Source organism: Narcine bancroftii, chromosome 8 (genome assembly GCF_036971445.1).
Source record: "Narcine bancroftii isolate sNarBan1 chromosome 8, sNarBan1.hap1, whole genome shotgun sequence".
Classification (NCBI taxonomy): Eukaryota; Metazoa; Chordata; class Chondrichthyes; order Torpediniformes; family Narcinidae; genus Narcine; species Narcine bancroftii.
In genome coordinates, this window is record NC_091476.1 from 141,643,895 (window position 1) to 141,670,765 (window position 26,871).

Genomic DNA, 26,871 nt, shown 5'->3' on the forward strand with positions numbered 1-26,871 from the left:
TCTCCAGACTTTTGTGTTTTACTCCAATCTCTAAACATTTTGGATGGTGGGAGGAAGTCCACATAGGTCACAGAGAGAACATACAAACTCTTGACATAGAATGGCGATTCAAACATGGGCTTGGGCACTGTATTAGCATTGTGGCTACCGCTTGTTGGAAATAATTCTGAGGACAGGATTAATGGGAAAGGCAGGGAATGGTCAAGGAGAGGAAGAGGAGATCCTGTGCATTTAATTTAATGGAGGCTCTTTGAAAGGGTAACTTCTTGGCTATCCCAGTTGTTGCCTTAATGCCAGGGACAGATCACTTTGAATTGAAGGCTACATTTGATATTGGCAATCATTGTGAAGATTGGGACCTGTTATCCAACAACAATAACTGTCATGTTTGATGCTGTGTATGACTCCAACTTTGAGAGTGCTTAGTATTAAACACAGCTCCACCAGGACTCCCTGCTGCCACAAATTCATCCAAGGTGTTGATGTCAATGATAGTTCCAGTTCTTTGATTGAAGGCTGAGATGAGGTCTGGAATTAGGGTGATCTTGATGAAACGCAATGTGGGCACCAGTAGACGAACTGTAAATGCCACTGGATAATTTGATTGAAGATACCTTCGTTCACTTTCCTGATGATTGACAGCTGAGTGGATCATCATTGACTGGATGGGATTTGGCAGGACCCAGTCAGGCAATTATCCACACTATTGGGAAGATGCCGTTGCTATAACTGCACCGGAGCCATTAGCTCAAGGTGGCCCTGGTTCTGTAGCCGGTGTGTCCTCCCAGATGCTCCTCCATCTCATGGCTGGGAATCACATTGGCTAAATCTGGCTTCACAGCGGGTTAAGCAGCATTGGTGGGAGATAAAGAATAGTCGATGTCTTCAGTTGGAACCTTGTGGCTGAAACGTCGGCCGTTTTCTCTCTCCCTGCCCCACCCCTCTCAGGGTTCCTCCAGCAAAGTGTGTTTGCTCCAATTGCTCCAATTTCCAGCGCAGTTGCAGTGCTTTTCTCTACTGGAGACTTGGCTATTCTGCTCAAGTCTCTGTACCTCTGGTTTCTCTGAAGAAGCTGTATTGGATCACATATTCAGACATCTGGCTGCTGACACCTTTTGGACAATTTTAGTGGTGGCCACTGGTTCCCTTGCACATTGTTCACTGACCATCAACACAGGCGCACTTCAGAGATGTGCGCTTAGCCCACTGCTCTACTCCCTCTACACCCATGACTGTATGGCAGGGCACAAATGGCATCCATCTACAAATTTGCCGATGACGCCACGGTCATAGGCAGAATCACAGACGGCAATGACGAAGCAAACAGGAGGTGGATAGATCAGCGAATTGAGTGGTGTCACACTAACAATCGTAGCAAAACCAAGGAGCTGATTGTGGACTTCAGGAGCAGGAAATCAGGAGAACACGACCCAGTCCTCACTGAGGGATTAGCAGCGGAAAGGGTTAAGAACTTCAAATTTCTGGGTGTCAATATCTCTGAAGGTCTGTCCTGGGGCCTCCATGTCAAGACAATCACAAAGAGCGCTTGCCAGCAGTTATAGTTCATGAGGAGTTTGAGGAGATTTGGTATGTCATCAAAGACTTGCAGATTTCTATAGGTGTACTGTAGAGAGCATTCTGACTGGTTGCATCACTCTCTGGTATGGAGGTGCCAATGCACAGGATAGGAAAAGGCTACAGAGAATTGTGAACGCAGCCAGCACCATCATGGGCATCAGTCTTTACTCCATCAAGGACATCTACAAGAGGCGATGTCGCTAGAAAGCAACCTCGGTCCTCAAGGATCCTCACCACCCAAGCCATTCCCTCTTCACACTGCTACCATCAGCAAAAAGGTACAGGAGCACCCAGCTGTACAAGGACAGCTTCTTCCCCTCAGCCATCAAATTTCTGAATGGACAATGAACCTTTGGACACCACCACACTTTTATTTTGTGGTAATTTATTTTTAAAAATTGTAATTTATGCACCTATAACATTGCTTCAAAGCAACAAATTTCATGACATGTTCATGACAATAAATTCAGATTTTGACATGTTGTGCTTTCTAGTTGTAAATGGGACACAAGACCAGAAATGTGGCTCAGGTTCATTTGGCCATTGTGGCAACACTTGAACTCTTGTTACAGATAGATTCCAAACTGTGGAGGTGAATTGGTTTCAAAATGCCTCTCTGTATCTGTAATTCATCTTCTTCAGAGGTGCCTTATGGAGTGGAAAACCCCACAGTGACCTGAACATATAATTTGAAGCAGTGCAGAGGGATTTATTCCAGCTGCCTACCACAGTGTATTCTCTTGCTGCTCACATCCAGCCCTGCCTGTGACTACATACTGAGAGACTAGCAGCAGGAGATGGGCTAATGCATGGCACCTGCTGTTGTCCGTCGACTGGAATAAAATGTCATTTACTACCTCCCAGAGCAGGAACCCAGTCACCAGGAATCTGCGTGGCCCAGCAGTCAGATCAAATTATTTTGACTGATTCTGCCTGTGCTCACTTCATGAGTGACTTACACCAGGCCGCCTGCTGCTGGCGACCGGCTTCTGGGAAAAGGGTATCGTGACCGGTATCTGTGAAGCTGCTGAGAGCGAGTAGGGTTCCCGAAGGGTCTTGGGCACTGACGGCTTCTTGATCGTATCAGGGATTGGGAACCAGGAGGGAGAATTGGACACCCGAAGTTCAGGTTCACCGCTGTACTGGACAGGTGACCGTGCAGCTATGAGGGTGCAGGAGGTAATGGGAACCATGAAAACTCTGAGTGGACTCTCGTTTGCTTCTCTTTTTTGTCTTGTCAGAGGCACTAGGCTAGTGGCTCCTCTTTGTGTGGCTTTACAAGACAGACAAAGGAAAACTAATCCTGTGCATGTTGTGTACATGACAATTAGGGGATCTTAAATCTTCTAAGTATGTGAGGTTATTGCAATGATGGGTAGTGGACGTAGGTTCAAGCCCCACGGCAGAGACTTGAGCACAACAGTGAAGAGGATACTTTGGTGAAGAAAATCTGCGGAGTCAACGGGTCAGGCAGCATCCATGCATAGACATGATCAGTTAACATTTCAGGTCGAGACCATTTATCGAGATGAAGTTAAAACAAAAAAGGCAGTGTTATGTTTATAAAATGGGAAATAAGTTGGGGGTGCGGCCAAGAGGTGATTGAATATTGGAAAGAAGGTTTGAAAGATGGGGTAAGGGGGAGGGGTGAAGAAAAGTTCAAATGGAGCAGGTGAAGAAGATGAGACATCTTCTGGGACACCTGGATACCACTTGGAACAAAAGGGCAATGAAGACTGGTTGAGAGGAATGGAACATGGCTAGGGTAGTGTGTTTTGTCTTGTTCTCGATAAAGGGTCCTGACACGAAACTGGTCTCTACATCGGAGAGAGATGGTGAGAATGGGAGATCGCTCCGGTGAGCACCTTGGCTCTGTCTTCCGCAATAGCCTGGATCTCCCAGTGGCCACCCATTTCAATTCCCCATCCTATTCCATTACTGATATATCTGTCCATGGTCTCATGCACTGCCAGACTGAGACCAGCTGCAAACTGGAAGGAGAACACCTCATCTTTCATCTGGGAACCCTCCGACTGGATGGCATTAACCTCGACTTCTCCATTTCTATTACCCCCATCTTCTTCTCCCTGTTACCTTTCCTTTAGTTTTCTCTCCCCCCTTCTCTTCCCTTTCCCTCTGTCTCCTTTCACAGAGCCAAAATCAATTCTCACCTTTCCTCTCTCCAGTCCTCTGGTCATAGCAAATTAGCACCTTTTGCCTGTTGGTCTGAACTCCTCCCCCTCCCATTCTTCCCCTTTCTTTCACCACCCTTTAATACAGATGCCTGTTTTATCACTTATTCCTTGAGAAATGGTTCAGGCCCGGTGTCAGTAATATATCTTTGCCTCCTATTGACGCTGTGAAACTGGCTGAATTCCTCCATCTTATCATTGTTTGTTCAGGATTCCAGCACTGTGTTTCACTAAAGCTGCAGATGCTGGGGTCTTGACCAAATGATAAGAAGTTGGAGGGACTCTGTGAATGAGGGGAGGGTCATGAGCACTGCAGCCCTGCAGAAGGGGATGTTGCAGGACAGGTGACATCCATGGAATAAGAAACAGTCTTTGTTTCAGTTGAAGACCCTTCACCAGGGAAAAATGGCAATTATGGAGAAAGTGGGGAGGGAGAGAAGGAGAGAGAACAGGACAACCCTGACGTTGCCTGGATGAGGGCAGTTAGAGAGAGTGAAAACAAGCTAAGGGATGTATTTGAGCAGAGATGTTGCAGAAACCAGAAACCAAGATTCTGGAAATGCCCAACAAATCAGATGGACTGTCGAGAGATTGCTCAGCTCCGGTTCAAACAGAGAAGGCAAGGTAGCTGAAATTGTTGAAGTCGGTGTTGATTTTGGAGTGATATCTCATATCTGGACAGAGATGTGGTGCTGTTCTTCAAGCCTTACAGAGACCAGAGACGGGAAGGTCACAGTGGCAGAGGGAATGAAGGATGCCTCACTGGTGGCTAGTGATGGATGGATGGGATGTTGAAACTCCATCCCCACCCAGTCTAAAGCCAAGAACTACCTAATGCTGGAAATCCCAGTGAAAGGAATGGTAAATATTGGGAGCACTCAGCAGGGAAGGCTGCATGTATGGAGAGAGAAACTGCTCATGTTGATGTGCTCAATATCCTCCACCCATGGGTCAACATTAAAGCATTCTGTAGTGTCATTTTGAAAAAGAGCAGGGGTAATTTTTTGGCAATCTGGTCACCTTTCTTCGATCCACATCACCTCACATGGTTGGGGGTGGATTCCATCTCTGCACAATTTAGCTGTTGTATTTCCCAAGATCTAATGAGGTGCATTGTTCATTTGCTTAATGTCTTGTATAAATGCAATTCTTGCTTTTTCTGAGGGTCATTCCTGAGTGTAAAGCCGTCCAAAAGGTAGTGGACACAGCCCAGGATGTCATAGGCAAAACCCTCCCCACTATTGAGAACATCTGCTGTCGCAGCACCAGCAATTAGGACCAGGTTTCAAATCCCGTACTGTCTGTAAGGAGTTTGTAAGTTCTCTCCGTGTCTGCATGGTTTTACCCGGGGGCTCCAGTTTCCTCCCACCATTTGAATCGTACTGGGGTTGCAGGTTAATTGGATGCAATTGGGTGGCACAGGCTTGTGGGCTGAAATGGCCTGTTACCATGCTGTATGTCAAAATTTTTAAAAATTAATCTAGAGGGAACTCTCACGTCAGAGAGCAGCAGCCCTCATCAAACATTCACACCACCCAGCTCGTGTTCTGTTCTCATTGCTGCCATCAGGAAAGAGGTCTAGGGGCCACAAGACTCACACCACCAGGTTCAGGAACATCTGCTACTACTCTGCCATCAGACTCCTCAATGACAAACTCAATCAGGGATTCATTTAAGGACCTTACTTTGTACTTTATTAAATTTTTTTCTCTCCATGTTGCACAGTCAGTTTGTTTATATTTATTCATTCGTTTACACCTGTACAATGAGTACAGTTTTTTTTTCACCACCAATAAGTGGTAATTCTGCCTCACCTGTAGGAAAAAAATCTCAGGGTGATATGTGATGGCACATATGTACTCTGACAATAAATCTGAAATCTGGTTTACAGTAATTCCGTGTTAAACCGTCCACCAGTGCGTGTCTGAATCGTATCCTTGATATGTCCAACACATGGGGCTGGTCCCACTGAATCTTCCGGTCAGCTAACCCAAACAGAACTGTGATTCTCCAGAGTTCCAGAGAGATTGGCAAAGGTAGAGTGTTGCTGTGAACAAGCAGTGATGCCGTGTATACATACACTTGCTTCTTAACATTCAGCAAGTCCTATCTGAGAGCCACAAATTGACAGGAAGTCCGGCTGAATGTCGATATTCTCAACATCATGAAGGAAGCTGCACTGGAAATGCTGTTTACTGAGTGATAAGGATAAGGTTGTTCCATAATAAAGGCTACACTGCAGAACCTAACTCGCAGCTGTAATTTGGAGTCAAATCAGTCCTGTTGTAAAATATTGCTTCAAAAACCATTTGTTGGATCTGTTAGTATAGTGGTTCGCTCAATGCTGTAACAGAGTCACAGACCCGGGTTTTACTCAGGTGCTGTCTGTAATTGGATGGTATGGCTTCGTGAGCTGGAAGGGCCTGTCAAGCTGTACTGCAACCTTGAGAGATGCATGGATTTGGGCCCCAAGGTCCCTCTGTTCTTCCCCACTATTAAGTATCTGACCATTAACCCTGTACTCAGCCTTCAAAGGTAGAATTTTGTCCTTCCAAAGCCAAATTCACCTCACACTTAACCAGATTGAACTCCATTTATCACTTTTCTGTCCAACTCTGAATCCTGTCTGCATCCTGTGGTAACCTACAATAATCTATCCAACACTATCTACAACAACTCCAACCTTCGTTTGGCCTGCAAATGTACTGTCCCATCCTTCCACTTCATCTAGATAATTTGTAAAAATCGCAAAGAACAGGGGTCCCAGACAGATCCACTAGTCACTGGCCTCCAGGTAGAATATTTTCCATCCTCTACTGCTTTCTGCTTTCTGCCGGCAAGCCAATTCTGAATCTACACAGGCAAAGTCCCGTGGATCCCATATCTGGCAAACAGGAAAGAAAATGGAGCTGGGGGCAACCCTGGAGCAATGTGATAACTGAGTGGCAGAGAGGTGGTGATAGGAGGGCAACCTACTCCTGCTTTTCAATCTGAGTTCTTCAAAATATCATAAATGGATCACCTCTTCCCGTGCAAGCACGGTCACGTGACCCTCACCTCAATTTGATTAAAATAACATCTAGAAAGAGGATATATTTTCTCCTTAATGACGAACAATTGGTACCTGAGAAACTGCCAGTGAAAGGCAGTGCCAGACTTGAGAGTTTGGCATATGGGCCAGGATTTCTGTTACACTCACATTCTGCCTGGAGGCTTTCGTAAAAGATGTGTGTTGCTGCAAACCCTTATTTGTAAGGGAAAGATTGTTAATGCTGTAAACATTCACAAAGTGTCTACAATTGATACAAAGTACTGCTAACGCAGTGAGGGCAGATCAAAGTGCAGAGGGCATGTGCACCATGCTTCATTTAATTTAATTGGAGTTGGATAAGCAGAGAATGATTTTATCCCTTTTTATTAATTTGATAGCTTTGAATGCCAATCAACAGAATGCGTGAAATAGTTTGTCCATTTCTTTCATTCACAATTTTCAGTACAGTAGCTTTCTTGTGAGATTATCTGCAAGTTTGGAGATAGACAAGTTCTCTTCTTCGTACGAGTTGAAGTGGCAGGTTTAGCACAGATGGTTTCCAATCAATTGCACAGCCTCACTATGTTTATCCCCGTGACGACGTGACTGCAGTTGTAACTATTCTTTGCACTTACCCGCAGTTCCTGAGGCAGTCATGTTTCTGCTGAATGAAACCTTTCCGGAGCATATTGCTGAATATTCTGGTTGTGAAGCAGCCACTATACTGGTGTGGCCAAGACCAGGAGTGTGTAACAGTGTGGAGCCGTAGTCTCCAGATCCTAAAATAAACCAATGGAGAGGTCAGCACTAAAGGGTTTTGTTTCTTGTGGTAAAGAAAGACCAACAAACTAACATTTCTAATGGACTTACTCATCACTTCAACACTTTTGATGTAGATTGGGAACCACAGCATTCAATTTACTCAGAGCAAGCTCAAACTCACAGCTATTTTCAGGTTTATTGTCACATGTATTGAAGTACAGTGAGAAAGATTATTTTGATAGCAGTCTAGCTAGCCAACCCATACATACTGTAATACAGCAAATTAATACAACAGATGCAGTTACAGAGAGCAATCAGTTAGTGCAGAGCAAAGGCACCATATGTTTAATAGCAGGATCACGATAATGGCGGGAAGGAAACTCTCCCTGAATTTGGTGATGTGTGATGTCATGCTCATGTATTATCTTCCTGACGGGGGGAGGGGGGATGAAGAGAGTGTGGTTGGAGTGTGAGAGGTAGGAGCAGAATTAGACCATTCAGCCTCTCAAACTGCTCTGCCAATCGAGTCGTGGCTGATATATTATTCCTATCCACCCCATTTTCTTGCCTTCTCCCCATAATCTTTGACACCCTGACTAATCAAGAACCCCTCACTTTAAATATGCTCACTTCCATCTGCGGCAACAAATTCCACTGATTCACCACCCTTGGCACCATTGCAATCGTCTTCTGTATCTCTGCGTATCATGGTATGCTCCTCCAAGCCAATCTCTTCAACTGAGGATTCATTCATTTTCTGAACATCTGCTATGTGACTTGTCCAATCAGAGAGCAGCGAAACATTTTCAGATTTTTTTTTAAACCATATTGAAGGTCCAAGATAAATACAATGGCTTTGTGTTAAACATGTCCCATATTCTGTACACTGGAACAAGTTTTATTGATCCAAAGTGTGTGACAAAGCCCAAGAGGAGAAATTCAATTTCCAGTGAAGGCAGGTGGGATCACCAAGGGGGTTGAAGATAAATAGAAGGAGGGACATCAGGGAAGATCTCAGGGGGTCTGTGCACTGTGGTGAGACTGTGGAGATGCTAGCTCTATGATTTGAAATAACAGTGCATGGCCCAAATAGCCAGTGAGAAAAAAGAAATAAACAATGAAAATATATAGTTTCTTTCCCCCCCCCCCCACCCCCAACTACCCAAACAGACATTTAACCTCAGAGAAGTTACAGAGGTAATGATGACAAAGTCCAGGAGAGAATCTGGAGAGGTCGAGATCGATTATACGTGGTTAATACAGTGCAGGTTGACAAGCCAGCACCTGAAATGATGTTTCTTTAATACATGTTTTAAATGCAGAATAACAGAGAGAGATGCATTTTGTATGTTGAATGATCCAGACAGAGAAGATGTGGCAAATTTGTTTCCCAAGGTAGGGGAGTCAAGGACAAGAGGGCACAACTTCAAGGGCACCAATTTCAAACAGAGATGTAGAGGAATTTCTTTAGCCAGAGAGGGGTGAACATTTGGAAGCTAAGTTGTTGGGTGTATCGAAGGCAGAGATTGTTAGGCATCTGAATAGTCAGGGTATCAAAGGTTATGGGGAAAAGGTAGGGGAGTGGTCTGAGTAGAAGAATGGATCAGTTCATGATAGCATGGTGGAGAAGACTGAATGGGCTGAACTTCTGCTTCTATATCTTATGGTCTTGTGGAGGGGGGGAGGGGGAGAAGAGATAGAGTGTGAGGGACCACTGGTTGAGTTATTCCGAGAGTCAGAGTGAGGAATTATTTTGGTACCAAGCTCAGTTCCCCCATTATCTGTGGGGGTGAGACAAGTTTGTACATTGAATTGGGCTTTACCTCCTGAAGCCAAGCCAGATGTGATGACATTAGTTTTACATGTTAACTGCCTGAGTTATTCCTTTAATCCGGATATAAATCTCTTATTTCTTTTGTGCTTAACCTCAGGTCATGATACAAATTTATCTGACTGGAAGTCCCATCCTGTGAAAAATTAATGGAAAAATTCTAGAGTGTGTATTTGTTTTCCAGAAAACACTTGGAGTCATTTCTTTGAGAAATATTTTCCAGTGCTACTTCCCAATGTTGCAGGGATTGGGCATGGATAAAAGATAGAGGTGAATGTTTGGCATTGTTATAGTTTGGCACAGACTAAAAGGGCTGAAGGTCCTGTTTTTTGTGCTGTAATGGTTCCCACAGCAGAGCACAATCCAATCTCTCTCCTGTCTTTTAATATCAACAGTGTTATGAGCCCAGAGGACCCCAAAGCCCAGCAGCAATTGATATTCACCAAGACAAATAGTTACTTAAACAAATGTTGCTTTTAATTATCTTTTAAACATGAAAACAGAATCACACTTTAACTTAACTAACCTAACTTAACGCCCTTCTAATTCGCATGTGTATGTAATGTGTGTGTAAGTTCAAAAAGTTATTTGGTTCACAGTCCAATCTCACTTCTCATTCCTCCAGGTTCACTGGTTGCATGCAATTCTTATACTGTGCACAGAATTTAACATTTATAAAGTTCACCAGGCTTTGGTGCTTGAAAGGTAAATGGTTACTGCTCAGGAAGGTTTTTGTCGGTTTTCAGAGAGTTTTGTTTTTCCAGGACATCCACAACTGACTTACTTACATCAATCACTTTAATGTCTTGCTGAGGAAACTTCCCCCTTCAGGGTTCTCCAGATGATAACCTCTTTCTTTCAAGTCACCACAGAGTTCCTTTTTGTTTCATTTATTCTAAATGAAACATTAGACAGCCAGACCTCTCCTCTTGCATGAACCACGAGGTCTTTGACCAGGCCGTCTTCCAAATGGGGCTTTCCACAAGCTTGCCAGCTTGTCCTGTTCCAGTTTCAGCTGTTCTTGCTGGCTGTAACACCGTAGAAATGATCTCTGTGTCTCTCTCTCTCTCTCTCTCTCTCTCTCTCTCTCTCACACTCTCTCTCTCTCTCTCTCTCTCTGAGAGAAAGCCTGTTTGACTCTCTCTGCTTGCAAAACCACATAACACTCTTAGAACAGCAAGCTCTCTTCCAAACAGAAAGCAGCTCCGACAAGATCTTTCATCTGTTGCCTTTTGTAAACAACAATCGATTAGTGAAGTTGCATGAGCACTCTCCAAAGCTCTTGCAAAAGCTGTGGAGCCGATATGTCTAGCATTAGCAGAGCTCCAGTATTTCAAATAAGATCTGTTTTAAAGTGTTTGTATGTGACCTACTCTAACAAACCAAAAATATATCTATATACTTTGTCACAGTTGTCTCAGATAAATATCAAATTATTAAGTGCAACAAGGACATTTTCTGACCACCTAAATGTGATTTATGCCTGTCATGACGTAAAATCATAAAAATAGATGAAGTCACAACAGTTGAAGGCAACGTGGTTTTTGCGTTGTTTTAGTGGAGATGATTTCAGTGTGCCCATACGTTGATGGATCAAGTGTTTTTTTTTAAAGACCATCCAAAGATTTGAAGAATGAATTAGGTCCACTTTTGGTGTACAACGACTGGTCTTCCCAACGTTACTGTGCAGTGGAGAAACCAACCATACATCCATACAACCAACCATAACACTAGAGATGTGTTACCACATCGAGGGATGTCTATCCTGAGGAAGTTTTCCTCCTTGTGCCTGCTTTTCACTTACACCTTGAAGAAGGGCTCAGGCCTGAAATGTCATTTATGTTTACCTCCTATGGACGCTACGAGATCTGCTGAGTTCCTCCAGCATTTCTGTTATTTTATTCCAGAAAGATTAGCATTTCAAGTTCAAATTTACGGTCGCATGTAGCTAGATGCCGTGAGAGGGTTTGTTTAACGAGCATTCCAGCTGGACATTCTATACATAGTACAGCCAGTAAGACAGTACAGAAGTGCAGAATTGCAGAGAGAGATCAGTTGAGGTGGAGCAAAGACAACATTGTTTAACGAGTGTGAGGTACATTCAGGAGTCTGGGCAAGAAAGAAGCTGTCATTCTAGCTGGTGGTGTGTGATCTCACACTCATGAACTTTCTTCCTGATGGGAGAGGGATTGAAGAGAGCGTGGCTGAGGTGGATGAATCTCTTAATATGTTGGCTGTTTTTCCAACAAACCTGGAGTTACAGATGAAATTGATGGGGGGGGGGGGGGGGCGGTGGGATATGTGAGATGGCCTGTGCTGTGTTCACAATTTTCTGTGGTTTCCTGTGGTCTTGGGCTCAGCAGTTCTGGACCAAATGGAAAAACATGCTGGAGAGAGGTAACATTTTGTGTGCTGAATTTAGATGGGGCCTTTCCTATCACTTTCACAAACTTCTCAAAATGCTTTGCAAGCAGCTGGTCGAAAGGTTGGAAGGACACTCGATGACTGGGAGGCTCTCTTTTGGTTCTCTTTCTCTGACTTTAAGATGCACTTTAGGCAATTTGTGCTGATGGCGAATCTGTCTGCCTTACAGCAGATGAAAATGAATTCCATGTCTTATTGCACTGTCTTTATTACATGACAATTAAGGAATCTTGAATCTTGAGTTGATCTGTAGCACGTATCTCCGAATTGCAAAGTGACGCAAATCAGGTCATTTATTTAAAAAATATGGATTAAGATTTAGGTATAGGGCAGGACTCAGGGATGCTGACCCAACCATCATTCAGGGAACCTGGACCTGTTTGCATCCATACAAGCACCTGGTTGACTGTTTAACTCGAGGCTCAGGAACAGTTTTGCAGAAATACATTAGAGTCTAGTCTCCAGTGGAGCTTCAACCTTTGACTTCAGATTCAGAGGTGAGTGTTGTCACTGAGCACCAACTTTTAAGTGAAAGCCACTTCCTCATTCCTCCTCTCTCAGCCCATATCTGCTTCTACATGGTAAATAAATTAAACAATTTCCAGCCTCCTTTGAGAAGCTGGTAACTGCATACGTGTGTATGCCATACCGACATTGAAGGTATAAATCTCAAATAAAACTGTTAAAGTTTATTTGAAGGTTGAAATCCAGAGTACAAGGCATGCAATGTTTTTAATCTGCCATCATCCTTCATGCTCATTCTGAGTTCTGTAATGATGGCTGTTCAGTTGCAGGAGAGATGCTGTTTTCATGCAAGTCACTGAGGAGCTGAACTCGTGGAGTATGATGTTCTATACAAGGGAAGTATACTCTTCCCCATTCTCCGAACTGTTCCATCATAAATAGAACCTCCTCCCTCAGAGCTAATTAGGACTTCAGTCCAAATTAACACTTTAGGTTGGTATTTGTTCTGTTTTAATCCCTGATGTGCAAATATCTCGACAGAAAAGGCTAGTTAGGAAATTAAATCCTTATTTACATGGCTGGAAACATTTGTATAATTTATTAAAATAAGGAAATGGCTTTCACTATAGACAATGGGGTTACTGCATGCATCTGCGTCCCTGACCCGAGCAGATTGTGCTGTGGCTTGACTTTTTCCTGTGTGTCCAATGGGACTCCCAGCCAGTTAAACACAACAAGCAAGCCTACGGCCGAGCCAAGTTTCTTCCTGTTCTCAATGTGCGGAACAGCAGGATTTGGAGAGTCAGAAAGTCCAGCTGTTTCCTGGTTGCAGATCCACATCCCTTGCACTTTGCAGAAATTTTGTCGAAGGGTATTTACCATCTGCTGTCGTAATCAGCAGTACTTCATCTTCCTTCCTAACATTCTACAAAGTGCTGGAATTCGCAGATCGGCGTATGGATTGGAAATTGAAAGAAGCATTTGTTTTACTGTGGGGAATATGAGTGGGTAGGACGTAACGACTGACCGCACAGTAAGGGCTCCAAAAACCAGCCACCCAACCTGTCTGAGCCAGGCAGAAATGTGCAGGAGCACCAACACATTTATAGTTAGTTGTCTGTGGGGTAAGTACACCACCTTTTAACTTCCTTATCACAGTCAACACCCAGCTGAATCGACGACAAGTGGTCATATTAACGGGGTCTCTCTATGCCAAACCTTTAAATAACCTGACTGGCTTTCTGGGTTTGTGACCATTTTAAGCTCAATAATTCTGTCATGGATTTGAAACGAGAAGTCTTTTTTTTTAACTTAATAATTTTAGTAGAAGTCAAATGCAACCTTTAAAGTTATGCAAAATTTTTCTGTTTTCCAGTACAGGGTATTTTGAGAATGGACAAAGAGATCTCTGCAATCTGCATTTGGTTGTATTTATTGCTTATATTGTTATATGTTGTACAGTCCCTGCATTTCCTTTTTGGAACTTGATTCTGAATATTTGCATTACGCTACATTGAGAGATTGCATTGACATTCCGACTCATCCAGTCTAAAAAATGCTCCAGCTGCCTTTTTGAATATCAATGATCACTGTTCCCATAATCCTGATATGTAATTGTTTGATATGTTTATTAAAAGAGGAACGGTTGAATTCCTTCGACAGTTTCCTTTTCGTATATATTTATCTGTTACATTTCTTCAGTCTCCTTTCCAATTCTTTCTCGTTCCTGTCTTATTGCTGCTTTTTTTCAACCAATTATATTCCCCAGTTCTCTCCATGGCTTTGGTTTGACCACCCACTCCCATTTCTTTTATCCAATGCACTAAAACATCAAGCGATCCTCTGAGGAAATTTGAAGGTTTCAACCAGCACAAAACTTGCTGGGTGAATTGCCTGAAAATCCATGGCGCCCTCAGTGTGTGGAGGAACCCAGCAATAAAGACCTCTTCAGTTTTGATTCACCCCAGATTGCAGCACAACAAACCCAGAAACAATTGCTCACACTTTCATGCATTAAAAATTAAAACAAGGTTCAGAATCAGCATTTAGTGTCATGAAGGTCATGAAAATTTGTTGTTTTGCAGCTGCATCACAGGTGCAAATACTGCAATAAATTAAATTAGTGCAAAAGAAGAGAAGGTAAGGTCGTGTCTGTTTCATTCTCCATTCGGAAAAACCTGTTTTTGTACCATTGGGTGTTCGTCTTCAGGCTCCAATGGTAGCAGAGTGAAGAGGGCATGGCCTGGGTGGTGAGGGTCCTTGAGGATAGAGGCTGCTTTCTTAAAATGCCGCCCCTTCAGAATCAAACAGAATTTATTGTCTTGAACAAGTCATGAAATTCGCTGTTTTGCGGCAGCGTCACAGTACAAACATTCATATAAACCACATTTGAACAATAAATTTAAAAAAGTGCACGAAAAGTCAAAGTAAGGCAGTGTCTTTGGTTCATTGATCATTCAGGAATCTGATGGCAGCGGGGAAGAAGCTGTCCTTCTGCCATTGGGTGCTCATGATCAAGCTCCAGTACCTTTTTCCGGAAGGTCGCCGAGTGAAGAGGGCATGGCCTGGGAGGTGAGGCTCTTTGAGGATAGAGGCTGCTATTTTTAAGACACTGCCTCTTGTAGAGGTTCTCGATGGGGTGAAGTCTGATTCCTGTGATGTCGTAAGCCAAGTTAACAACCCTCTGGTGTTTTTTTTCTTGTCCTGAGTGTTGACACTTCTTTACCAGCCAGTGATGCAACCAGCCAGAATGCTCTCCGTGATACACCTGTAGTAGAAGTTTTCGAGAATTTCAGTGACCTCCCGAATCTCTTCAAACACTTCACAAAGTATAGCCGCTGGTGAACCTTCTTCATGACTGCATCGATGGACTGATTCTCAGAAATGTTGATACCCAGGAATTTGAATTTATTGACCCTCTCCACTACTAGGCCCTCATTGAGGACTATGTTGTGTTCCCTTGACTTCCTCCTGAAGTCCTCAATCATCTCTCTTGGTTTTGCTGACATTGAATGCAAGGTTGTTGGCGTGACACCATTCAACGAGCTGATCTATCTCCCCCTGTATGGTTCCTCAGTGCTGTTTGTGATTCTGCCGACAACTGTAGTATCATTTGCAGTTGTGCCCGATGGTGCTGGCCGAGTTAACAACTCTGTGTAGTCTTTTTCCATCCTGTGCATTGCCACCTCCATACCAGATAGTGATGCAACCATTCAGAATGCTCTCCACAGTAATCTGTTGAAATTTGCAAAAGCTTTATACCAAGTCTCCTCAAACTCCTCACAAAGTATAGCCACTGGCGAGCCTTCTTCGTGATTGCTTTGACATTGAGGAGCCAGGACAGATCCTCAGAGATGTTGACATCCAGGAATTTGAAGTTCTTGACCATTTTCACTGCTGACCCCTCGGTGAGGACTGGTTCGTGTTCTCCTGATTTCCCCTCTTGTAGTCCATAATCAGTTCCTTAGTTTTGCTAATGTTGAGTGCAAGTTTGTTGTTGCAACACTACTCAACTTGCTGATCTATCTTACTTTGTGCCATTCCGTTGTATACACTGACATTTCTGTAATGATGGCGTTTATCCAAATTAATTTTGCCACTGTCGTTGGCACTGATCCCACACTCAAAGTTGAAAGCCAAGAAGGGGAAGAAGACGTGAATTATTTATCTTCGGAAGATGTCTGAACCTTTGACTCTCTTTCTCCAGGTTGGCTGCAAGGAGTCACTCTTCAAATTTATTCAGAGTTAATATGGATAGATTTCTTATTACTAAGGGAGTCTGGGTGTCAGACAAGGCAGAGAGAGAGAGAGAGAGCCATAAACTTTCTGACAGCCCAAAGATCTGCATATCTCTGTGAAGGAGAGAGGAACAGGAAGCTGTGTCGATGTGTACAGAAGTCAGGCGGCAGGTGAAGGAACCGCTGAGAGAAGAGACAGGAGAGGATGAGGCCATCTGCTCCAGTCCTGTGCAGGAGATGGGGGAAAGGTCTGCGTTGTAACAGATTAAGGTAACGATCAAGTACAAAATCACAGAGCAATGATATCTACCCTGCTGTGATTGCTGCAGTTCACTAATTGAGAGAAAAATCCAAAGAATTGATACTGACAGCCGAAATGATCCTATTTGCTGGAATAGAGAATTCTTAGTTCTAGCCCAGAGGGTTGTGGAGGCTAGATCATTGGTTATTTATAGCTTGAAGTGAATACATTTTCAAAATACCTGGAAATTGAGGGGAGTTGGGAGCTAGCGCAGAGGAGATGAGGCCTGGCGTTGATCAGCCATGGCTATGTGGAATGGTGGGACAGGTCAGAAGGTGCCTTCTGTGTGCCTTATTCCTGCTTCTATCATCTAAGAGTGTTAAAGATCACATCACTCTGTTGAATACTCTGTTCATCTATTCATTAATGTGAGGTGTGTTCTCAGTTCTTGTGACGATGTAGAAGGCAATTTGCAAATGTGGTTTTATTAACAATTCTGGTGAACCAAAGTGGGAATGCTTGTAATTTAGCACTTTTAATTGTGTAAAAACAGAAAGTAGTACCTTCAAAAGAACAGGTTACGGTCATGGTATTTTACGAAAGGTAAACAGGCCATTCAGCCCATCTAGTCTATGCTGACCGAGTCCCATTTTCCTGCGTTTGGCCCAGATCTCTTGGAACCCTTCCTATCCATGTACCTGTCCAAATGTCTTCTGTACATTGCAATTTTCCCTGCCTTTCCCACCTCCTCTGGCAGCTTGTTTCACACTCCCACCATCCTCTGGGAGAATTGTCTCTCAGAGCCTTTTTAAATCTTTCCCACCTCAATTTAAATCTATGTGTTGTGGTTTAGTCTCCCTAACCCTGGGTAAAATAGTATGACTATTTATTTTATTCACACCCCTTGTGGTTTTATTGAGTGGCAGTGGTAGTGGTGCATGATTGAACTGGAACCTGGCATTTTTCAGAGATCTTTTTTAATTGTCACGTGATCCATTTGTACAGCTTCCATTGGTGGTCTGGGTGGCTTGATGACAAACACTGGTGTGCTGCATCCTTTTCCTGAATATCCCTTCTATGAGAATGAAGGTGATAGAAGGCAGGTGCAGGAGAAAGCCGACCAACCCTTCGGACCACCATTCAATACCGTCAAGTTTCATCATCTGACCCTCAGACCCTAAGCTTATTCAAGAGTTGGATTAAAGTTAAGAGACATAGGGCAGAACTTCCTCAAATACAAGAAGGGACTCTGAAGGGACTCTCTTTTGCTTCTCTTTCTCTTGTACTGTAAGGGGCCCTGGGTGACACTAATGGTGACTCTTTGTTTACCACATGGCAGGCAGAAGTTAACTTTGTGTAATATTACATGTTCTTTGCTATTAGATGACAATAAGGGAATCTTGAATTTCCACAGCACTTTACTGAACTTAAGATCTCACCAAATGTTTCAGAGAAGAAAATATTTAAAGTGTGGATTTTGCTGTGTAGTGGGAAATGCAGCCATCAGCAAGGGAAGAGAAGTGTCCACAAATAGTAATGTCGTAATGATCAGCTGATCATCCGAGAGATAGTGTGTGGTGACCAGAACTGCACACGATGCTCCGTGCAGCCTCGCCAGTGTTTTGTGAAGCTGCCACATCATGCCCCAACATTTGGATTCGGAGATCCTGCCTCTGAAGGCAGCATGCCATGTGCCCTATCTGCCTGTGTCACAGGAAACCATTGACTTGAAGCCAAGGTCACTGTTTATCAAAATTCCATGGTGTCCCGCCATTTACTGTACATGCCCTGCACTACTTGACTTCCAAAGAGCGTCACCCATTAGCTCTGTTTCTCTCTCCACAGATGTGACCTGACATGTAGAGTACTTCCAGTACTTCCTGTTTATATTTTGGATTTGCAACATAGACCACTTAGCCTTCATATTGCTGGTAAATCTATTTAATACAGATGTGAACCTCAACACCAACACTTCACAAGAGCAGAGAAATAGAAGCAGGAGTAAACCTTTCAATTTGTGTGTTTCTACTGGGACACCTCGTATCACCCCGCATCACCTCGCATCACTGCAAATTTTTGTCCCCCGCATCACCGCAAATTTTTGTCCCCCGCTTCACTGCGTATTTTACAACTACCCGAACTGTTTCTACAGAGCGATAAATACGCGGTGATGCGGGGCGATGCGAAGTGATGCAGGGCGATGCGAGGTGACCAGGAAGTCGGGTATTTTAAGGTCACATATCAGGTCGTTTTGTTTTCCCATCCAAAATGCCCTTCACCATCATTTCCTGCCACTTTGTGATCAAGAATCGCTGAAGATCAAATGTCCAGTTGATACTGTCCGACATATTCCAACGAAGAAATGAAAAAGTTATTATAACGACAGACAAGCTTGATATTTGTCCAGGGAAATTACTCCAATTTAACGATACACAAAGGAACAGCGGCGGCGATATGAACGCAGTATAGCTAGCTAGTAGGTAGCTTGTGCAGTATATATACGCAATAAGGTAATGCGCTGTGCCGGTGCGTGCATGCGATGATCAATTGAAAAGCGCGGGCGAAAAATCGAGACTTCTGGTACACCGCGAATTCGTTACTCATTGTGTTTCTACTGAAAAATCGTCCCTCGCATCACCGCGCATCGACCACCTCAAAAGGTGGACGACGAAGCACCTCACATCACTGCGCATCGGCCACTACCCGATCTGTTTCTACTGAGGAAAAATTCGAGGTGTTACCTCGCATCACCTCGCATTGCCCCGAATTTTCATCGCTCAGTAGAAACACGGCCATTGCCACCCTGCCTCAGTGCCATGTTTGCCACTAACCCCACACCCCTTGGTTCTCGAGGAAGGGATCAGGGCTGCTTTTCATGGATGCTGCCCAACCTGCTGAGATCCTCCAGCACTTTTGTGTGTTGTTCTCTTAATCACCTTAACACCTAAAAATTAATTAATCTCTCTCCTGAATGCATTTGGAGACTGAACTATCACAGCCCCTTTGAGTAGCAAATTCCAAAGGTTCACAGCCCTCTGGGTAAAGATGTGTCTTTTGATCTCTCTCCTGAGTGGCTGGCCCCTCATTTTGAGTCTGACCTGTAGCTCTAGACATAGCAGCAAGGGAAAGCTCAATCCCACCTACACCCTGTCATGGCCTGTAGGAACTTTGAATGTTTCATTGAAGTCAACTCTCATTCTTCTTCCTGGTGAAGTCTGCTTAATTTCTCCTCAAACAATTAATCTGGTGCATCCTCAAAGTGCAATTTGAACGTTCTGTTGTGAATATGTGGGGCTCGTCATGCGTCCCAGGGAAGTGCGGGAGAGTCATTTCTTTTTAAATATTTTTATTGAGTTTAACATATAAATTTACATACAAAATTTAAAGCAAAAATAACAAGTCATCTCATATACATACCAGTTCAAACAAAAATGGATGGAACGACATTAAACAGTTCCTTAATCCACATGAGAAACGAATTCGAAATAATCGATGATATCCATGTTGAAACCCATATTTGCCAAATTAATCCAAATAAAAATTGATAAAAGAAAAAAGAAAGCAAATTTAAAAAATCTAATCTACCCACCACCCCCCCCCCCCCCCCTAATCAAGGTGGAGAGAGTAATTTCAAGAGGAATAGAATATAAGAGCAAGGATGTGATGTTGAGGCTTTATAAAAAAACTGGTGAGATCTCACCTGGAGTATTGTGAGCAGTTTTAGGTTCCTCATTTAAGAAAGGATGTGGTGATGTTGGAGAGGGTTCACAAGGATGATTCTGGGAATGAAAGGGTTTATCATATGAGGAGCTTTTGACAGCTCTTGACCTGTACTTGGAATTTAGGAGAATGAGGGGAATCTCAATGAAACATTTCAAATGTTGAAAGGCGAGGACAGAGTAGATGTGGAAAGGTTGTATCCCATGGTGGGAGAATCTGAGGCAAGAGAGCACAGAAATACAGAAGAATTGCTTTAGCCAGAGGGTGGTAAATCTGTGGAATTTTTTGCTAGAGGCGGTTGTGGAGGCCAGTCTTGATTAGCCATGGCAGTGGGGGTGAGTGGGGAGAAAAAGATCAGCTCATGATTGAGTGGCAGGGCAGACACGATGGGCTTAATAGTCTATTTCTGCTCCTATGTTTTATGGTCTTGAAGGTTAATTGGACACTGTAAAGGACCCCTAGTGTAGTTGAATAAGGCAGAGTTGAAGGGATGCGAGAGAGGATAAATACCTAGGAAAGAACTGAAGCAGTGAAGCTCAAATAAAGACAATCCAGGAAATTGTCAGCCAGTGAGCTTCATCAGTGGTAGGGAAACCAGTGGAAAGGCTACTTTGAGATAGGATTTATAAACATGGGGAAAGTCATGGTCAGATTAGGGACAGTCAGCATAGGTATGTGAGGGAAGTTCATATCTTATCATTTTCATTGTGTTTTTCAGGAGGTGAGAAAGGTGGTTGATGAGAATAGGGCATTGATTGTTGTCTACAAGGACTTCAGAAAGTATTTAACATGGCAGGCTGATTCACAAGCTGCAATGCATGGGATTCGTGGTGAGTTGATGGTTTGGACAATTAATTGGCTGGCCTATAGAAGACAGAGGGTAGGGTGGAAGGGTGTTATTCAGGCTGGAGGCATGTGACCAGCAGTGTTCCGCAGGTTTCGCTGTTTAGGTCATTTATAAATGGCTTGGACGAAAAAGTGAGAGGATGGGCCAGTAAGTTTGCTGAGGAGTCAAAGGTAGGTGGAGTTGTGGAGAGGGTGGAGGAAGATCAAAGAATACAACAAAATATTGATCAATGACAGAAATAGACAGAAAAATTGCAGATGGAGTTTAATCCAGACAAGTGTGAGATGTTGCACAGTTCATGGCAGTGTGCAAAGGGATCTGTGGGGTCAAGGACCATGCTGGGTATACACAGAGCATTGAATTTAAAAGTGAGGAGGTCATGTTGCAGCTGTATAAAACTTGTCATGGCTGCACTTGGAATGCTGTATGCGATTCTGGTCATCCCATTCCAGGAAAAATGTGGAAGGTTTGGAAAGGTTACAGAAGTGGTTTAGCAGGAAGTTGCCTGGTTTAGAGTGTTGTGAGTTATGCAGATATTGGACAAATTTAGGGGTTGAGGAGTTTCCTGATAGAGGTTTATAAAGTCATAAGAAGCAGTGGACAGCAGTCAGGATAATTTCCCCAGGGCAATAACATCACACACTAGAGTTCATGTGTTTAAGGTGAGGGGGAGGAAGTTTAATGGACAGACTTACATATGGGGCAAATATTTTACCCAGTGAATGGTGGGTGCCTGGAATAGTTTGCTAGGAGTAGTGGTGGAAGTAGATAGAATAGCAGTGTTGAAGAGGCATCCAGACAGACACATGAATCTGAAGGGGATCTAGGGATATCTATCAAGTGTAAGAAACAGAGGTTGAGTTTGATTTGGGCATCTTCTTCAGAACAGACTTGTGGGCCTTTTCCTGTGCTGGACTGTGTGATGTTCCATCTTCTAATTTTTCCAAAATGCTCCATTATCTTTGAGACCTGAGGCTATAGTCATCAGGTTCTGGCGATCTATTGGATTTTGGAATAAATGAAACAAGTTGAGCTTGATTTGCATTTATCTCATTTGAAAGACTTGACATCTTCATGTTCTCATTCATCACATGACCAGGAGGGAATATCAAACCTGTTGGCTGGGTTGGAAGGTGACAGCTGTTTTACGGCTGTTACTTTGTTTGTAAAATGAAAAATGAACCTTGAAGAAGGGCTCAGGCCTGAAACATTGGTTAAGTATCTTTACCTCTTCTGGATGCTACGAGACCTGCTGAGTTCCTGTGTGATTGCACTACAATCAAAATGAATGCAGATGTTTGTGTTTCACTGCAAAAAAACAACCGGAGAGTTGGTAAAGAAGCAGATTCATGAACTTTCCTGCACATTAGTGTTTCTAAATAAGCAAAACTTCACAGTATAAACCACTTAGTAAATTAGTGGGTGTATCCCATTGTGTACAAAGTATTTCCAATACTCTGTTTAAATGGCAGATTGAGCTGAGGGAATTCTGTGGCACTGCTACATTTTGCCACCAAGTCCTCTGACATAATCCTGCTTCTGTCCTGACCTCGCCAAGATTATTTATGAAACAGCTTATTCCCTCTCAGAGAACTGTGCTGCACTAGTGGTTTATCACTTTATGTTCCAATCAGTTCCTGTGTAAACATATTTTTCTCTCCTCCCGTTTGTTTCTTGTGACAATTATTTTTGTTGCAGAAAATATTTGTAACTCAATTGATTCCAGGCTTCCACTGAATCAGTCGATTCTTCCGGAGTCCAAATCGTTGCACAAACAGTTGGCATTCCAGCTGGCTATGCAGCCTCCACAGAATAACAAGAAATTAAAAGTATTCCTTGAATGCAGAGAATTCAGTTGTTCACAGTTGCTGCCCAGATTTTTGATTTGACTGCCCCTTGTCTAGTCATTCCCTTTACTGTATTCTTCCAGACTGCTGACAAGGACATTTTAATAGGAATCTGGGTGATCTTGCATTCAAACTCTTTCTCCTTGGGTATTCCCTCTGGTTCTGCATTTGACCTCTTTTTAAAATATTTTTTTCAGGGTTAATCATAGAAACCAGGTTGCAATTTGCTGGACTCCTGAACTGGTGACCCCTTTGTTGCAAACCTCCCCCAGCTTAGTGTCATTTCACTGGGCAGGGGCAATGGCAGTGTACCCCAGGGCTGTGCACCTAACAGGTGACCCCTTGTTGCAAACCTCCCCCAGCTTGGTGTCATTTCACTGGGCAGGGACAAGGGCAGTGTACCCCAGGGGTGAAGACCGAGCAGCAGATGGTCCATTGTTTGTGTCCCATCACACATCACTAGGTTGCTATCAAGGCAACCCACTCCTGCATTGACGAGATTGATTCAGTGCACAAGTTATTAAAGAGTCTGCTCAGCCCATGGGCTCCCATATGAAAGGGTCAATAAATCAACCATGATTTTTTTTCTCGCACCTTTCTCATCCCCAAACTCTTTATTGCCACTGAAGTATCTTTGAGATGTGCTTGATGTTGTCAGGTTAAAAAGTGGCTGCTAATTTGAACTGAGCAACCTCCCATAGACCGTCACATGATGCTGATCAGAGTGAAGTTAATAAAAACCCCAGATACTGGAAACCTGAAATAACGATAGAAAATTCTGCAAACCTCCTGCTGGTCGGGCGGCATCTGCGGAGAGAGAAACAGGATTAGTTTTTCTCTTTGAAAACTGTCAAAGGGTCTTTGACCTGAAGCATTACCTCTACTTCTTTCCCCCAGATGTTTTCTCATTTGCCGAGTATTTCCTGAGATGTTGGGAGATTAGTCGAGAACCAGAAATGAGGGAGAACTTCGCTGTCCTTACAAAGAATTCTGTGGGAGATTGAGATAGGCTCCATTTCCATTAGTTGCAAGTTGAAACCAATAAGGCAGAGTAAGAACATAGAACATTACAGACCAGTACTTGCCCTTCAGTCCTCGATGTTGTGCCGACCTATATATTTCAACCAAAAAAAACCTAAACCCTCCCTAGCCTGTAACCTTCTATGTTTCTTTCATCCATGTGCCTGTCTGAGTCTCTTAAGTGTCCCTAAAGTTTCATCCTCCACCATCACAGGCACTCACAACTCTCTGTGTAAAATGTCTACCCCTGGTGATTCCCCTAAACTTTCCTACCTTCCCTTTATTGCGGTGTTTGCTATTCTCACCTTGAGAAAAAGGGGCTGGCTGTCCACTCTATCTCTGCCTCTCATAATCTTGTACACCTCTATTAAGTCTCCTCTCATCCTTCTGCGCTCCAAAGAGAAAAGTCCCAGCTCTGCTAACCTTGCCTCATAAGACTTATTTTCCAATCCAGGCAACTTCCTGGTAAATCTCTGCACCCTTTCCAATGGCTTCACGTCATTCCAGTAATAAGTATAAAGTCACTGGGAGAGCATTAGAGGGAAGAAGAGGGAAAGGTTTCTCGCACAGTCTGATGGGCAGCTGAAGCTCACTGTGGAATGGGTGTCTGTCTCCCTCACAGACAATCTGATCATATTTAAAAACAGTAACTTGAACCAGAACTGGAAGAGCTGTGGCTCACAGTGAACAGTGCCGGAAGGTGGGATTGGGCTGGATGCTCTCTTATTGGCTAGATATGATCCACTGTTGTGTTATAAATATTCCATGATCTTTTGCAAACAAGTGGGATTAAACACAAACAGGGCTGCAGTTTTGTTGCAAAGGCAGCACCTCTGACCGTGAAGTGGTTACTTCTCGATGAACTGGAGCAGCAAGGGAATTGTGTCCTTGGCCAGATGTTCCCGAGATGAGTGGATCACTGTTTCACATTGATTGATGCTGGAAGCTCTGTCACCAGGGGTTCAGCTCTGGGTGGCCACTGCCTGTGTTCCTGGAGGTGTTAACCCAGTGACAGGAAGTTGTCATTCCATACCCCAATTTCCATTCCCCCCCCCCCCCCCAACCTACCACAACATTGAGTCAGAGACAAAGCAAACGTGACTCAAGGGTGCGATTTTGTTCTGGTCATGCATCTGGCCTGCAATGAGTTGGAATTCCATCATGGTAGCTGAGAATTTAAATACAGTTAATTAAATAAATCTGGAATAAACATCTCAGCCTAGTCCTGGTGACCAGGGCTTGTTGTAAAAACCCATCTGGTTCACTGAAGCCTTGAGTGGAAAATGTTTCTGCCCATTTCTGTTGGAGAAGATTGTGTGCAAGGCCCAAATCTATGTGATCAACTCTCCATGCCCTCCCGCACTGTACAGCAAAAGTCGGAATCAGGTTCATTGTCATGAACATGTGTCACAAAATTTGTTGTTTTGTGGCAGCAATACTCTGCATTACAGGTGGAAAATTGTTTTTCCATAAATACAAGATTTTAAAAATAAGTAATTAGTGCAACAAAAGAGAAAGCAAGGTAGTGTCTGTGGTTCATTGTCCATTCAGAAATCTGATGGCGGAAGGGAAGAAGCTGTTTTTGTACCACTGGGTGCTCGTCTTTAGGCTCCTGTACCTCCTCCCTGATGGTAGCATTGAGAAAAAGGCATGACTTGGGTGGTGAGGGTCCTTGAGGATAGAAGCTGCTTTCTTCAGGCACTGCCTCTTAAAGATGTCCTTATTGGAACGAACACTGGTGCCCAAGATGACATTGGCCGAATTTACAACCCTCTGTCCAGTCCATACCAGGCGCATCAGGTTTTCGTGCAAGGGCAATGAATGGGTTATACATAGAACACTACAGCACAGAACAGGGCCTTTAGCTCTCGATGTTGTGCCCACTGATATATTCCTTAAAAAAGTATTATATCCATCCTATCCCATAACCTATTTTTCTTTCATCCAGAAAGTCTCTTAAGTGCCCCTAATGTTTCAACCTCCACCACCATCCCTGGCAAGGTATTCCAGGCACCCACAACTCGGTAAGAAATCCGACCCTTGATGTCTCCCCTAAACTTCCCTCCCTTAACTTTGTACAGACGTCCTCTGGATGAACTTGATGGCTTGGGGAGGGTAGTGTAAGGGTCTGAGTCATGTTCATATCGCTCTGCAGTGGCCTTGGATGGAGCTGTTCCCGTCCGACACAGTGATGCACCCCAACAGGATGCTTTCAGTGGTGCACCTGTGAAGATTGTTAAGGGACACAGGCAACATGCCAAATTTCCTCAGACTTCTAAGGAAGTAGAGAGTTTGGTATGCTCCCTGGCCATAGCATCAACGTCATGGGTGGGGCATGTCACTGGAGATGTTTACCCCAAGGAACTTAGAGCTGTCCGCTATCTCTATCTCTATATCATTCTCCAACAAGTATTAGGACCTCTGACAGTGTAACTGTCCCTCAGTACCCCCACCTCAGTGACAACTTTCTGCTCCACATCTGCGATAAAACGTCATCTTTACCATACAGAGGAGAGAGGCACACCAAATGGCTGCACAGCTGACCCTCAGCGCCGTGATGTGTGTGGGAGGGGGGAACCAGAGCGCACTGCGATTCCAGCTATTGGTCAGCCAGGAAAGGAAATCTTGGGTTTCATGCTAATTGAACCGTCTAGAATGTCAGTTCCACAGCCTCTTATTGGAGCTCATTCTGCACAATTGCTGCTTTGGGGATGGTGAGTACATAAGTGAGAAATCTCAAGTGTGTTGCAAAGTGTGTTTTAAATAGCTGTGCTCTATATTTAGTTGTCTATTCTCAATGTTTAATCGAGGTTGAGTTTGGCTGATCCACTAAATGGCTATCCCATTGATGTGACTGATTCTGTCCTCACTCTTCTTTGAAGCCTCTGCTACCTCCACTTCTACCATTGACACACACCCTCTGCATTGCGTGAGATAGGTGGACAGCCGCCGTTCCCACTGCTGCTTAGAGAGGGAGAGGGAGAGCCACATTGGGCCCCACTCTCTGCACCCCAGCCACATTCCTTAAGACTGTTAGGAGCAAAATTGGGCCATTCAGCTTGCTCCGCCATTCGAATCCTGGCTGATGCATTCTCCCTTTCCACCCAATTGTTAAAGGAAATGCGTCCCGCAGTGGGAGCAAGGTTCATTCTCAGGTGTGATCCTCAAAATTGTCT

The 26,871-nt window shown here is 43.8% G+C and overlaps 1 protein-coding gene across 8 annotated transcripts in view; it reads left to right on the forward strand.

Annotated features, from left to right (window-relative positions):
* LOC138741282 (proto-oncogene tyrosine-protein kinase Yrk-like) overlaps nucleotides 1-26,871 on the forward strand; it is a 215,016-nt gene that overhangs the window by 129,326 nt on the left and 58,819 nt on the right. Inside the window, exon 1 of one of the 8 annotated variants that reach the window (XM_069895095.1) lies at nucleotides 13,141-13,407. The exons of 6 other annotated variants lie outside the window; for them this stretch is intronic. In XM_069895095.1, the coding sequence (XP_069751196.1) occupies nucleotides 13,365-13,407 (43 nt within the window). In that variant the 5' untranslated portion in view covers nucleotides 13,141-13,364. Of the gene's footprint in view, nucleotides 1-13,140; nucleotides 13,408-26,871 lie in introns of those variants that run through there. One more of the 8 variants, XM_069895096.1, reaches the window with a different exon arrangement.